This window comes from Leucopleurus acutus, assembly GCF_964270905.1.
Source record: "Leucopleurus acutus genome assembly, chromosome: 5".
Lineage (NCBI taxonomy): Eukaryota > Metazoa > Chordata > Mammalia > Artiodactyla > Delphinidae > Leucopleurus > Leucopleurus acutus.
The window spans coordinates 82,645,870-82,661,542 of NC_139147.1; the positions used below are offsets into that span (position 1 = coordinate 82,645,870).

A 15,673-nucleotide genomic window follows, 5' to 3' on the forward strand; every position below is an offset into this window, starting at 1 on the left:
ATCCACGGAATGTTTATTCAAGAAAAATGCCTGAATCTCAGTAAGAACTGTGAGCTTCATGGTGGCTTAACATTACCTAGTCCCATCCCCCTTCCCCCAGCTTCACCGTAGCTTTGAAACCAACCGCCTTGCAGCTATGGTAGCTGTGAACACCAGCAACCTAGCAACCACTCCAGGGGGCAAAATGGGTTTGGAGCTCCCCAAAGGCCCATCCTTAAGAGAACTGTCACTATCTAACCTATGTGGCAGCTCACTCAACAGCTCCATTCTCAGGGCTTGTCTTTTTTTTTGTCCTGACTCAGAGCTTACTCTAAGCAAACAGCCCTATCCCCAAGGCACATTATTTAACTTTACAGGTGCCAGAGGCAGTGCCTCCAGAAGAGACTAATTAGAGACCCACCAAAAACCTTAAAAGGAAAAACTGGAGAATGAGAGGTCTGCAGGGGCTTTCAAAAGCTCCAACATATTTCTGGAACTCTAGAAGGACATGTGCATGTACAGGGCTGTGGACATACGCAGGAAAGACCTGTAAAGGCCTACAACCTATGGATGACTTTGAGGATTTGCATAAGCAGGAAGTAAAGGCTAATGAGGGAGAACTGTAAACTGTCTGCCAGAGCATTAGAAACCCCAAAATAAAATGAAGCAAAAGCTGACAGACCTAGAGTGAGAAAGAGACATTTCAACAATAACATTTAGATGCTTCAATACTCCTCTTTCAATAATGGATAGAACAATTAGCAAAAGAGGAACAGGAAAGAGAAGTTTTGAATGAAACTATAAGCCGACTAAACTTAGAAGACATCTATAGAACATTCCACTCAACAACAAAACACATTATTTTCAAATGCACTTGGAATATTCTCCAGACTAGGCTTTACATTAGGCTATATTATGTTTCAATAAATTAAAAAAAACAGAAACCATACAAAGTATGTTCTCTAACTGCAATGGAATGAAATTAGAAATCAGTATCAGAAAGAAATGTGAGAAATTCACAAATATGTGGGAATTGAACAGCATACTTCTAAATAACCAATATCACAAGGGAAATTAGAAAATACTTTGAGATGAATGAAAATGAAGACACTACATACCAAAACTTATGGGACGCAGCTAAAGCATTGCTTAGAGAGATATCTGCAGCTGTAAACACCTATTTTAATAAAGAGGAAAGATTTCAAATCAATAATCTAGACTTTCACCTCAAGAAACTTAAAAAAAAGTGACAACAACAAAAAAACCCAAAGCAAGATGAAGGAAGTAATAAGACTAAGCAGAAATAAATGAAAGAGGAAAGAAAAATAAAGAATATCAATAAAATCAGAATTGGTTCTTTGAAAAAAACAATAAAATTGACAAACCGTTAGCTAGACAGACCATGAAAAGAAGAGAGAAGACTCAAATTACGAAAATTAGTAATAAGAGACATCACTATAGACCTTATAAAAATAAAAGGAATTATAAGAGAATACCATAAACACTATATGCCAACAAATTAGACAACAGATTAAATGGACAAATTCCTAGAAATCCGCAAACTACCAAAACTGGCTCAAGAAGAAATGGATCATCTGAATAGACTTAACAAGCAGAGACTGAACTAGTAATCTGAAAACTTCAAACAAAGAATATCCCTGGCTCACATGGCTTCATTAATGAATTCTACTGTATATTTAAAGAATTAATACGAATCCTTCAAAACCTCTTCCAAAAGACAGAAGAGTGAACACTTCCTAACTCATTCCATGAGGCAAGTATACCAAGATACCAAGTATACTTGATACCAAGACCAAAAAAAAAAAAAGATATGAAAAGAAAACTATAGAACAATATCCTTTATTAAGATAGCCATAAAAAATTCTCAAAACAAATATTAGCAAACTCAATCCAACAACATATAAAAAAGATTATACCCCGTGACCAAGCAGGATTTATTCCAAGAATGTAAGACTGACTTAACAGAAATCAAAAATCAATCAAGCTTATAAACTGTATCAATAAAATAAACAAGATTATGTTAATAGATGCAGAAAAAAGCATTTGATAAAATCCAACCCTTCGATGTTAAAAATACTTAACAAACTAGGAACAGAAGGCAACTTTCTCAAAATAAAGCCATCTATGAAAAATCCACAGTTAATGTCATATTTAATGGTGAAAAACTGAAAGCTTTCCCCTTAGGAGAAAAGAAAAAAGATAAGGATGTCCACTCTTGCCAATTCTGTTCAACACTGTATTGGAGGTTCTATCCAGGCCAATTAGGGAAGAAAAATAAAAGAAATCCAGATTAGAAAGGAAGAAGTAAAACTAACACTATTTACAGATGACATGATCTTATACATGAGAAAATTCTAAAGAATCCATTAAAAAAATTAGAACTAATGAATGAATTCAGCAAGGATGCAGGATACAAGATCAATATAAAAATCAATTTTATTGGGAATTCCCTGGCATTCCAGTGGTTAGGACTCAGCACTCACTGCCGGAGCCCAGGTTCAAACCCCTGGTCAGCGAACTAAGATCCCACAAGCTGCGTGGTGCGGACATTAAAAAAAAAAAAATTATTCCTATACACTACCAATGAACATTCTGAAAAGGAATTTTTTTTAAAAATCCATTTATAATAGCATCAAACTGAATAAACTAGGAATAGATTCAGCAAAAGAAGTATATGACTTGTACACTGAAAACTGCAAAAACATTGCTGAAAGAAATTAAACAAGACCAAATAAATGGAAAGATATACTGTGTTCACGGACTGGAAGACGTAATAATGCTAAGATAGCAACACTCCCCAAATTGATCTGTCAATTCAAAGCAATTCTTATCAAAATCCAGCTGTCTTTCTGCAGAAGTTGAGAAAGCAAACTGATTTTAAAAGACCAAAATAAATGGAAAATATATCATATTCATAGAAGCCTCTGCATTAAGATAGCAATCCTCCCCAAATTAACCTATAGAATCAACGCAATCCCAAACAAAATTCAAATAAGCTTTTTAAAAAGAACTGCTGAGTTCATTTTAAAGTTCATACAGAAAGGCAAAGGACATAGACTAGCTAAACCAATTTTGGAAAAAAAAAAAAAAGTTGGAAGACTTAAGGTACCTGATTTCAAGACTTACTACAAAGTTACAACCAAGACAGTATATTATTGGCATAAGTATAGACATATAGACCAATGGAACATAGCAGAGAGCACAGAAATAGACCCATACTTATATGGTCAGTTGATTTTTGCAAAAATCAATTTTTAGCAAAAATTTTTTTTACAAAAAAGGTGTACAGGTAATTCAATAGAAACAAGATAATCTTTTCAAAAAAATGGTAAAGGAACCGATAACTGTACAGGGAAAAGCCCTTGAACTTGACCTTGCATCATATATGAAAATTAACTCAAAATGGATTATAAACCTAAATACAAGTGTTAAAACTAGAAGAAAACAAAGGATAAAATCTTTATGATGTTGAGTTGGACAAAGATTTCTTAACCGGAACATCAAAGGTCTAAAACTACTGGAAAAATAAATAAATAAAATGGACCTCATGAAGATTAAAAACTTTTGTTCTTTGAAAAACATGGTTAAAAAAACAAAACGGTAAGCAATGGACTGGGAGAAAATTTTTGCAAAACACATATTTTAAAATGTCTTGTATCCAGACTACATAAAGAACTCTTACAGGCTCTGGTGGGGTGTTCACATGCCTAGAACTCAATAATATGAAGTCAAATAACACCTCTTCCCTACCCTTCTAAAAAGTGCTAAAAGATTTAAACAGATGATTCGCAAAAAAGATACGTGAATGGGCAAGAGCACATGAAAAGAAGCTGAACATCACTAACCACCAGGAAAATAAAAATTTAAATCCACTAGAATGGATAAAATTTTTCAAAGACGTAAAAAGATTGACAGTACCAAGTGCCTGCAAGGATATGGAGCTATCAGAACTCTCATATATTGCTGATGGGAATGCAAAATGGTACAGACAGTTTGAAAAACCAAATAGTAGTACCTTAGAAAGTAAAACATACATTTACCATACAATCCATCCATTCCATTCTAGGTAGTTGCCCAAGAAGAATGAACACATATGCCCACACAGAAACTTATTCATAGCTAGGGGTCAGCGATGGAGGATAAGGACAACATAAGGACACCTGTGGTGATGAAACTGTTCTGTATCATGACTTTATCAATGGATGTGCTTTAGGTTTGCAAGATGTTATCACTGAGGGAAAATGGGTAAAGAGTATACTGGATCTCTTGTGTCATTTCATACAACTGCATGTGAATCTACAATTTCCTCATAATAAAAAGTTTAATTAAAAACATAACAAAACTCATTCGCAAACGTAGCAGCATTACTTATAATAACTCCAATCCAGAAGCAACTCGAATGTCCTTCAACTGGTTAACAGATAAACAAATAACAGTACATCCAACCCATGGAATACCATTAAGCAATTAAAGGGAACAAAATAATATATGCAATGACATGGATGAATTTAAAAAACATTAAGCTAAGTGAAAGAAATAAAACACCAAGATTAAGATTACATAGTGTATGATTCTACTTACATGAATAGCAGTAAAGGAAAGTAGATCAGTGATTGCCTGAAGATGGGACTGTGGGGAAAGGTTAGAGTACAAGGGACAGGAGCAAACTTTTTAGTGTGAAGGAACTATATTGCTCCTTCTAAAATTTGATTATGGTGGTGGTTACATGATCATGTACGATTATCAAAGTTCACACTGTACGCATAAAATTGGTGAATTTTGTTATTTAAATAATATTTTTAAAGAGAAAAAAATTAAGGCTTATAAAATTAATACCTGTTAGCGTCTTTCCTGCATTCAAAGGAGGTGCAATGACTCTGAAAAGTTTCTGCATAAAAATTAATAGGAAAACAACATCATCTTAAAAAAATATTTTAAAAAATAATCTAAATCTTATGCTATTAATCACCTTTCTCTGATTGAATTAGTCATTTGCTATTAAGATTAAATATAAAAACTCTTAATGTGGACATGAACTGTTTTCGTAGGATCACTGGGAAATCATTATTGTTCTATTCCTCACTGAAAGAAACCATTTAATAAATACCAGTTAGAAGAAGGTCCTTGTTGAGATCATTATTTCTAATATAAGATATCCTTAGGTTCCTAAAAATGCTTTATTCTTTAAAAAATAGTAAGCAAGTCAAGGGATTAATAGCCCACCAAAAGGGTAAGATTACTTTAAGCTGAAAACATGTGAACAGTCAGCAGCCATAGAAACAAACACCTAAATGTAAGCAGAGCCCCTGAAAACACAAGATTAATGGCAAAACTATGTTGGCCTTCCTGGGAGGGAGTTTCCTATTTAGGAGAAGATTGACCCTTAGCACTGGGAGGTGGTGCAAAGCCAGCTGTGCATTAGCAACAAAAAGCTCAATAAAACTATTCATATTTTCCAAGGAAAACCTAAATCCCTCCCTCACACCCCAAATTTCGTTAAACTGGTATATAAACCTTTACTTCTCTGGTTGTTCAGTGATTTACTCATTTCTGCGTGCTCCCAGTACAACTGTGAATAAACCTTGTCTTTTCTCCTGTCGTCAGTTCATTCGCAGCTCTCTCCCCACCATTTGGGTTTCAGGTGGTAGAGGAAAAGTTGTTCCTCCCAACACAAGGCACTCAGAAGCAGCCAAAACTAGAACTAAAGATTTCAGAAACTATGGTAGTCATCTCAAGTATGATGACACTGTCTTTCATTCTAGAAAATCTAGAAAATTTCAAAAGGCACTACAGTTCCTCTTTTTTTTTAAATTTTTATTTTATATTGGAGTATAGTTGATTTACAATGTTGTGTTAGTTTCAGGTGTACAGCAAAAAGATTTAGTTATATATATATATATATATATATATATATATATATATATATTCTTTTTCAGATTCTTTTAATTTGGACCTTAAACTGAAATGACTAAATGTGGACATGAACTGTTTTAGTAGGATCACTGGTAAATCACTGTGATTTTCAGTTTAAATCTCTTTAAACTGAAATAGCTAAACTTTAAACACTGAACAGTGATCTCTTTTATAGGCAGAGAATTATAAAAGAGCAATCACAGGATGCATCTAACTTCCCACTGCTAAAATCTCCAAATGACTATTTAATAACAAATACCAAGCTCCTGCTGAAAGTCATTAACTTGAAAACTACTCAACACAAAACAAGGCGACGTCAATAGAAAAGTGTTCCATCTGAGATGCATAGCTATAAATGCAAACCAGATTTTGAGGAATAAAAAATCCACACGAAACAAAAAGTTCAAAAGCAACAATAACAAAAACCCCACAACCATTTTCATCAACATAGAATGCATCAAATTAGAATCTGTTTTCACAGATTATTTTGAGAGAAACTAGAAACTGCATGAATTCTTCCTAATTGTGGTTTAATAGTGGGATGGAGAACATTTTTGTATGCGTGCAGGTCACGGACCTCACTGAAGAGTCAGCTAAGAGGTGTGCAAATGTTAAAAATACTTATCTGAAATAGACAGTCAAGGTCAAAACCAGTGGGGAGGGCTGTGGCACTCATTTGGAAAATGACCAAGAGACAAGAAGTACAGCCAAAACTGAAGGAGTTATGAATTAGAGGGATATTCACCTACCAAGCTAAATATATTTAAAGAAGACTGAAATATCATAGAATGACTGCTGACTTAATACTGAAGATGGTTTTGGATGTCCATTAAATATGCAAAAAAGTTGAGTGGATGCCTTCAGGAGAAGCCTGGGTCTTCTGATCCAGGTAATGAAGTCACTGTAATAAAGCAATGGGCTAGCAGGGCACGACATGCACCCACAATCCATAACCCATAATTCTGTCTATAAATTTAAGGGAAATAACACGATGAAGATGGGTTTGATTCTTTTTAAAATAAGCCCAAATGCTTTTTAGATGCTCTCTTCTAATGGTAAGGAGAATAAGAAATTATAATGAATGCTATAAAATTCTGAAATAGGAAAAGCAACAAATGAGCAATTGGCAAATCATGACCTCCCACCATTTTCAGGACCTTCCCCTAGAAGAATATATCTACAAAATAATATTACTCAATAGCACCATTACCCTATACAGTAAATATATATAATGAATTTCTTATACCTTTTGGAAAAGCTATAATAATATCAAAATTTTTTAGAAAAAATCTTAAAGTCTAATGGGCTTTTAATTTTATCTATCTGGGCTTTTAATTTTATCTATCATTCCCTGGGATTTAAATACCTACTTTTGCAGATAAAAAAGAAAGCAATAGTAGAAGGTATAAAACTAAAGACTATCTAAAGTCCTAAACAACAATGGGTGCAAGTCTAATAAATCTACAAGCAATTTTAAAGTGATTGCATGAAAACAAACTATTCAAAGCAAATGGAGAGAAGGGAAAAAACATTAATAGACAGTATTAAATATGCATATAAGTTAGAACGTATCTTACCTCCATTGGACTAATAAATTCATTCATGCCTCTGTTGTAGACATAAATCATAGCATCGTATAGCCGATTTTCCCAACACATGAGAACTACCTGTAAAAAGGAAAAGTTGCTTGGTTCACACAATTGAGCAAATCTCACCAATTACTTTCCTCAAAGCTTTAAGAATGGGGAAGATCTTAAATTCTCTTTCCTAATTTTTCTTATTCCTTCTCTGAAAAAAACTGAAATGGAAGTACTCAAACACAGTGCCAGGGTAAGAGCTGTTGTAGGTTCAATGTTACTTTCAACAGTACAATAGCTACTTTTAAACATCCTCCAATGTCTGATTTTATTTCTTCTCTAGCCTCCCCCTTTCCATATCCATCTTACCTTTGGTCACTAGTTCTACACATATTTACTGAACATCTATATTCAGGTCCTCTCCTAGGCACTGGGGATAAAGTGATAGGTAAGACAAACCCAGAACTATTCTCTACCCTGACAGAACTTCCATTCATCCTGGACACTCACCAAAAGAAGGGGCACAAAATGGTGCGTGAATTATGACTTGGGGAAGACACTCAATTACACAAATAGTTCATTTACAAATGTGGTAAGTCTATAAAGGAACTTGACTTGGTCTGGAGTATTCAGAAGGTCATCCCTGAGGGAGCAATATTTAAGTTAGGACCTAACGGATACATGAATGTGAGCCAAAAGCCGATGTGGAAACTAGGGGCTCTGCAGGCAGAAGGAGCAGTAAGGATGAGGAATAGAGATGACTTAAGTATACAGTACCCTATATACTGTTCCTACGAGAGCTATATTATACTACTGAGTGACAGGAGAAGACCAAAGTGGAAGAGTAGAGGTCAACAAAGGATAATGATAAGGAATAGCCAAAGGGAAAACAAACTACTAGTCTGAGGGAAAATGGAAGTGAGGTGTCATGGGAGAGTCCTTCTAGACAACGGCATGTTCTGAGACCTCTTCTCTTTTCTCACTTTCCGCCCTCTCAGCCAGTGCCATGATCATACATCTCTTTATAGCTTCAGCCCTAGCCTCTCCTCTGACCGATATATCCAACCATTGACTTGACATCTTCACCTAATGTCTAGTAGCTATCAAAATAAAATGGCAAAATACAACTCCTGATTTTGTCTCCCAAACTTAGACCTACCCCAGTCTTCCAATCTTCTTAAAGGAATCACTATCCACCTTGTTTTTCAAGCCAAAAAATTAGGCAACAGCCTTAAATTCTCTCTTTCCACACCTTTAGGTCCAATTCATCAGCAAATCAGTTCTACCTCCAAAATGTATCCAAAGTCAGGCCATCTCCCTCCATCTCACCATTATCATCTCTGGCCAGGACTACCTCCTGGACCAGCTCTTAACCAATCTCCTTGCTTCTTCTGTACTTGGCCCCCACCCCTCATTCTGTTATCTATAGGCAAATCAGAGTGATCTCACTTAAAACCTTTTAATGACTTCCCATAGCACTCAGAATAAAAAGGAAAAATCTGTACCTTGCCCTGAAAGGGCTACCTCTCTCTTTCAACCAAGCTCTGTTTGCCTTTTATCTGTAACTTTTAGTACCCAACACATATCTTCTTTTTTGTTTTGCATTAGCTGTTGTTTTTACCTGTAACAATCTTCTCCTCCAAGATTTTTGCACTACTGATTCCTTCTTGTCATTCAGATTCCAGATTTGATCAGACTCAGTGTTACTTTCTTGGTTTTCTATAACTGACCCATCTAAGATAGCCTCTCATTCTCTCTTTATCATACTGCCTGTTTGACTTTTAACATACTTGTTTTCGATATTTCTGGCTTGTTTACTTGTTTGTCTGTTTATTGTCAAACTTTTTTTTGCTAATGTAAGCCTTATGATAAGCCTTGTCCACCAGGGTCACTAAAGCATTGGAGGTCATTACAGACTCTAGTGAAAGTAAAGCTGAAGAATTATTAGGATGTGAATGAAATGGAAGAAGCAACCTAGAGAATGCTTTCAAGAAATGTGGGAAAGAAAGAGGGAAAGGGGTGGAGGAAGGAAAGAAGGAAGAAAGGAGGGAGGGAGGGAGGGAGGGAGGGATCTGGCTGCAAGTGGGAAATGTGATATGGCAGTAGCCAAAGGGGAAGGAGGGGAAGGCTTGATGCGGAGAGAAGGGAATCTGATGGGGAGATTGGTTTAAACTGTTGTTTTAACATGAAAAAGAGCAGAGAATATTTACCTAGTGTTGGAGAAAAAGCTAAAAATGTTGGAAGGAGAAGAAATTATAAATTTCTCTTATATCAGTGATAGGTAAATAAAGCTAGATTGATAACATGCTATCACATCATCAGACCTATTGTCAGACATGAAGATTACGCCAAATTACCCACATGACAGAAAGGCATATGTAAAGAGGACCTGGCCTTTGCAAACTTACAGCCATTCATAAAGAGCTTCCATGAAGAAAACAATAAACATTTTCCAAACCCTTCATTTCCATGTGATTTTGCACATTAAAAACAAACAAACAAAAAACAGTCCTTCTAAGTTTGTAAGCCACCGTACTCTAGTTCAATAGGGCTCAGCACCTTGGCACCTTTGTGCCTTTGCTCAGCATTAGGACTGAAGAGTTAAATGAAGAGTTAAGAGTGAAGTGTCTTAGGTCAGATACATATTGGTCCTCAATTAAGGACTTAAAACTTATTGTGGAGACCTCAGACATACTGGAGGTATATTATCAATGAGCTGGCTGATCATGCTAAGATGTCCTAAAGTTTGCTTCTTATACTATGCTCTGCATTTCAAAACTTAATGTATGAAAGTTATCAACTCTGAACATATAAACTAGCTTTTCAAAAAAAATGGCATCATACACTTAAAAGTAAAAATATCCTATTTTTCACGTGGAAGTGCTTATAGTTGAAATTCACTTGCAGGATGAAAATTGTAGTAGTGAACAAACAAACTGGTGAAGAAGGATAGGCCAATAAGCATTTGCTGAGCAACTACCAAATATAAACCCTATGCTAAGAGCTCTGGGGAATGTCAAGGAATACGAAGACTGCTGGCTTGCAGGAGTTCCTAATCTAGCTTTAAGTAAAGAGCACTCCTAAGAAATATATTGACAAATATAAGTTTATGAGACCTCTTACCAAAAAGTGCTAAAAAATAATTAGGGTTGATGAAAGACAAAGTAAGGCCCGATGAGTCAGATAAATATATTCAATAAAGGAATGATGTTCATTCCATAAATTAGTAGACTGCCTATAAACTCACCTGCTGAATGTCTAGGCTGGTGACATCCATATGTACAATGAGGGCTTCCACATTTTCCATCAATTTTTTATCTTGGAAATGAACAATCAAGTCTTTCATTACCTGGGGTGTGATCCCCACCAATTTATCACTTAAAATATATGGTTCAAGGCACTCCAAAAACACTCCTTTGGCCACTGAATTCTCACTTAATTTGTCATACACCTGGCTAAATAAAAGATCCCTGCAACGAATGGGGAAAAATACTTTTAGGAACATTCCAAACACCCATTAAATTCAGTCTACTAAGTATATCTCATCTTTTTCCTATTTCAACTTATGTGCAAGTTTATTAAAAATAGTAACAATATTTGCAAAGAGCTTTATATTTTGAAAAATCTCTTATATATACTATCTCAATTCACCCAATACTTTTTACAAATAAAAAATGTTGAATAAGTTAAATTATTTGCTGAAAATCAGTTAGCTAAAAAGTGATAGATTCAGAACTGCATCAGCCTTCTGACCTAAACCCTGTGCTGAATCCATTATGGCACACTGCTGCTTAAAGACAACATCGATATGGGAGCAGGTAGTACGGAGACTATGATGAAGTAAAAAAAAAAAATTAAATGGACTATTCACAATTTATCCTTTCCTCTTTCCTGGTATCTAAATACTCCCATCTGATCTGCAAGGCCAATCTGCTTCTTTATCTAGTTCTTGCCCCTTGCTTCCCAAAGGGTTTAGGTAGTGATTGATTATTGATGGGAGAGGAAGAAGAAAATGTTCAATGTTTTAAAAATATGTCTGAAAACTATTTTATTGCAGAAACAAAAAAACTGTAATTAATCAAATGCTACCACACTCAATAACTGTGTTTTATTTCTTTTGTATTTCTTTTGCAAAGAGTCCAGAAATAATTTTAGAGTTCTATTCACCATAGACATAATCTGAATTTTGTTTTCACCCAATATTATATAAGCATTGTCCTAAGCTGCTACTTAACTCTTTAAAATTACTATTTTGTCTAAAGACAATGTTTCAATACGCTGAAACATCAGAATTTATTTAACTATTCCTGTAATGTATCACTTATTTCCACTATTTCACTATTATGAGTGAGGCCAAAATGAACATCTACATATATAGTCTTTCCATTTGGGGGCTTAATTCCTTAGTCATTCTACTTTTAGAAATTTATTTAAAGTCAAAAGATACAAAAACTTTTGTGGCACTTAAAATGTATTACTAAATTACCTTCAAAAATCATCATAGCACCAATTTACACAGCCATCAGTAATGTATAATTTCAACAGTTTCAACAGACAATTGTCTTTAGTTTTTTCCCATATAGTTTAATATATAAATTAAACATCATTGTTTTCAATTCTTTGATGACTGGCAAAATTAAATGTTTTCCATGTTTCCATTTATACAGTGTATTGACTTACATCATTCACTGATTCTTTAATTCTTTTTTCAAATACAAAAACTGTGCTAATTCTACTTACCTGTTAGGAGTGACTGATTATTTATTTGCTAAATGTATAATCCCTATATATGTGCATCATGTCAATTGTGAAAAGTGGTAGACGGTTCATCCACAGGTGTGATCTTTCATGACAAGTTCCACAAAAAGGACAAGGAAGACTCTGAAAGCAATGGGATGGGGTCTTGCCTCATCTGAAGTCCTGGAAGGGGGACCAATGATAAACGGACTGGCTACAACTGCATAGAACCCCATGTTGCTTTTCAATAAACAGTATTTGCAATATCCTGGGAGGAAATCCATATCCATTTATTTTTTTCTCATATCCACAAGTGTAATTCTTGCATCATTTTCCCCCTTGCTTTATATTTATCAGAGTATTTTTCATGTTAGTTTCATTGTAATCAACAGTCCCTTACTTTTTTTTTTTTGCGGTACGCGGGCCTCTCACTGTTGTGGCCTCTCCCGTTGCGGAGCACAGGCTCCGGATGCGCAGGCTCAGTGGCCATGGCTCACGGGCCCAGCCACTCCGCGGCATGTGGGATCTTCCCGGACCGGGGCACGAACCCGTGTCGCCTGCATCGGCAGGCAGACTCTCAACCACTGCGCCACCAGGGAAGCCTGACAGTCCATTACATTTTTGTGATTACCAATTACTAGCCAAGCAAAAGGAACTGAGATTAATGAAGCCTTACTGTAAGAAAGATAAAATAAGAGTAACAAAGTAACTCTTATGAACTTAAAGAAAATGTCATATTTGCTAGCCCTTGCACCCTGTAATGTGTTGTTAAAAACAACATGCTAGGAAAGATAATTATATATTTCAGTTCAGCACAAAAAGCCCTGGGGAGGAAAACTAAAGAGCTACAAATTCAGTAAAGAAAGCAGAAAAGTTGACAAACAAGGCACTCCTGTGACAAACTACAGCATGCAATGCGGGTAAGATTAATGGCAAAACTATATGCTTCTTTCTTAACCAGTAAGAGGCTATAATAAAGAAGCAAGAAAAATATAACTCAGCAACTCCTATCTGCATCTCTACCTTAAAATAAAAATAAAACAAAATTTTAAGACATGTTCTCGTCATTCTGGGAAAATATTTATTAGATCAACAGAGAAGGAGGGAAAAAGAAAAGTACATACAAAAAAAAAAGGTTTTGGCTCTTGTGTTTCTTTCTGTACTTAGGCATTATACTCCAGGGTGCTGACTTTGTTTCCTGGAACGGCTAATGTCAAAACTGATGTTTATCGCTTCAAGCTTAGCCTCCTTATAACCAGTATAATAGAAAAATCCATTCTGAATAACAGAGAGCCAACAAAAAGGTCTTCTACATAACTTCACTTTATATTAATACTCATATTAAAGACATTATTTGGAGTTTATCATACATAGCTTCAAACTGATAGAAAAAATGACCAAATTTACTTTTTGCACTATCAATTTTACAATTAGAAAATGTGAAGAACTCAGCTTTGACTATGAGATAATTACAAATTCAGAGACTGTCTGAAGGGAGCAAGAGCATCAATCCTAACACTTGCCTGTACACTAAATATAAAACCAGAACCAAATAAACAACCCCCCACTACATATAAGTGGGATTTAATAAATCCAAAGTTGATTTCGGCTGGCCTCTTTATTTATAAAATTAAAAACAAAGTTCAAAAGAATAGATACATGTAAATACATATGAAAAGATGTAAATACACCTGAAACTAACACAACATTTTTAATCACCTGAACTCCAATATAAAATAAAAAGTTAAAAAAAAAAAAAGGGCTCCATATGACCTGGAAAATATGACCTTTACAGACAATCCACTTTTTTTTTTTAACCAAATTTCACTTATTTAATTAAAATTTATTGAGAACCTGTTACATGTCTGGCTACTATCATAGATGCTGAATTGTGTGCAAAATGAAAGTTATTTCACTGCTCAAAAAAAAAAAGTTCAAATGATCTTCAAGAAATTATGTTCAAAATGCTCTGTTTCCTGATACAAGTATCAGTTTGTAAATATTTCCTTTAAAAAGACATGGCTTAATTAAACTCTGTGAATATACTGAAAACTACCATGCTCTTTAAAATGGTGAATTTTATGGTACGTGAATTATATCTCAACATAGCAGTTAGATAAAATGAAAAGGCATGGCCCCATTTTTCACCTAGCTTTGATGTTTAGAATTTTAACTTGCAGTTACCAAGAAAATGATGAGAAAACTCAAAACATTAAGTTCCTCAACCATGGCTGATAATTAAAATCTTTCTGTTTCGCAAATAATAATCCTGATGTTGAACAAGGTTAAACAAATACTCTGGCTATCAAAAGGCCACTTCAGGCTCACTTTAGATTTAAGAGAAATATTTTTGGTTCAGATTTTATATATAATTCAAGTTATTTGAATAATGCCTTCTTTTTGGATATCTGCTTACAGTGATATAAGCTTGAACTGGTCAAGATCATCTACATACAGCACCTATTTTGTTTTATAATAGCTTTGAGATACAATTCACACATAATAACATAGTATTTATTTAAGCACTTATTTTTAAACAATGTTCAAAATTATGATTATAGTTCAAGTAAACTCTGGACCTATTTTCAAAATAAACTGAAATTATGGCTACTGTTGTATAAGCAAAATGACAAATCATTAAATATCCTACAAAAACCCTTGAGATATTTTACATCTTTTTCTAGTACTGAAAAAATATATATGCACTATCAAATTGAAATGAAATTGTGTGAGCAGAGACCAAATTATGAAAATAAAGGTAGATCTTCAGAAACAGAATTTCCTATCATTTCTGATTTTAAAAGATTCACAGGAAGATAATAAAGCCAAATTTTAACCAAAAAAGATGTCCATTACACACTGATCAGTATGCCCTACAGAGAAAAAGCAGTGTGGTTCCTGCCATAGTAAAAAGGATTTTACATTATAAAAGAATTCTTACATATGAATAGAAATACATATATATCCTAGTAATATAATATTACTGCTAGGTATGAAATTCTATAACTTATGATACAGAGGTAACAGTGATCATAGTATAATAATGGTTGTGGTATTGAGTTAAAATTAATTTCAGAGTATGTACTGTGTTTATAATTTAACCCTCATAAGAGACAGTATAATATACGAAAATAAGAGGACTGACTATAAAACCAATGTACTCAATCAGAAAATATTAATATAAAAGGTATCTGGAGGCCAGTATTGAGTGTCTAAGTGACCACCCTAGAAGTGGAAGAAGTTACTTGAAATTCGCTGAGTACTAGATTATGTTTTGTTTGTTTGTTTTAGTTGTTTGCTATTTCATGTAATTACTGATATATTTTTAAATTTATCATTTATTTTTTCTCCTTGTCTTAACTATTCTTAATTCCTTTTGCTCCTTTTGACTTTTTTAAATTGTATTTTTAATCATGACACCATTTATTACCTTGTTAGTTATATAT

At 34.4% G+C, this 15,673-nt stretch overlaps 1 protein-coding gene across 2 annotated transcripts in view; it reads right to left on the minus strand.

Moving 5' to 3' along the window:
• The window catches only part of VPS8 (VPS8 subunit of CORVET complex), a 305,525-nt gene that overhangs the window by 175,968 nt on the left and 113,884 nt on the right, over positions 1-15,673 (minus strand). For both annotated transcript variants that reach the window (XM_082840463.1, XM_082840464.1), the window contains 3 exons: positions 10,738-10,960; positions 7,491-7,580; positions 4,837-4,888 (listed from right to left, as the gene is read on the minus strand). In XM_082840463.1, coding sequence (XP_082696589.1) covers positions 4,837-4,888; positions 7,491-7,580; positions 10,738-10,960 — 365 coding nt within the window. The remainder of the gene's footprint in view (positions 1-4,836; positions 4,889-7,490; positions 7,581-10,737; positions 10,961-15,673) is intronic.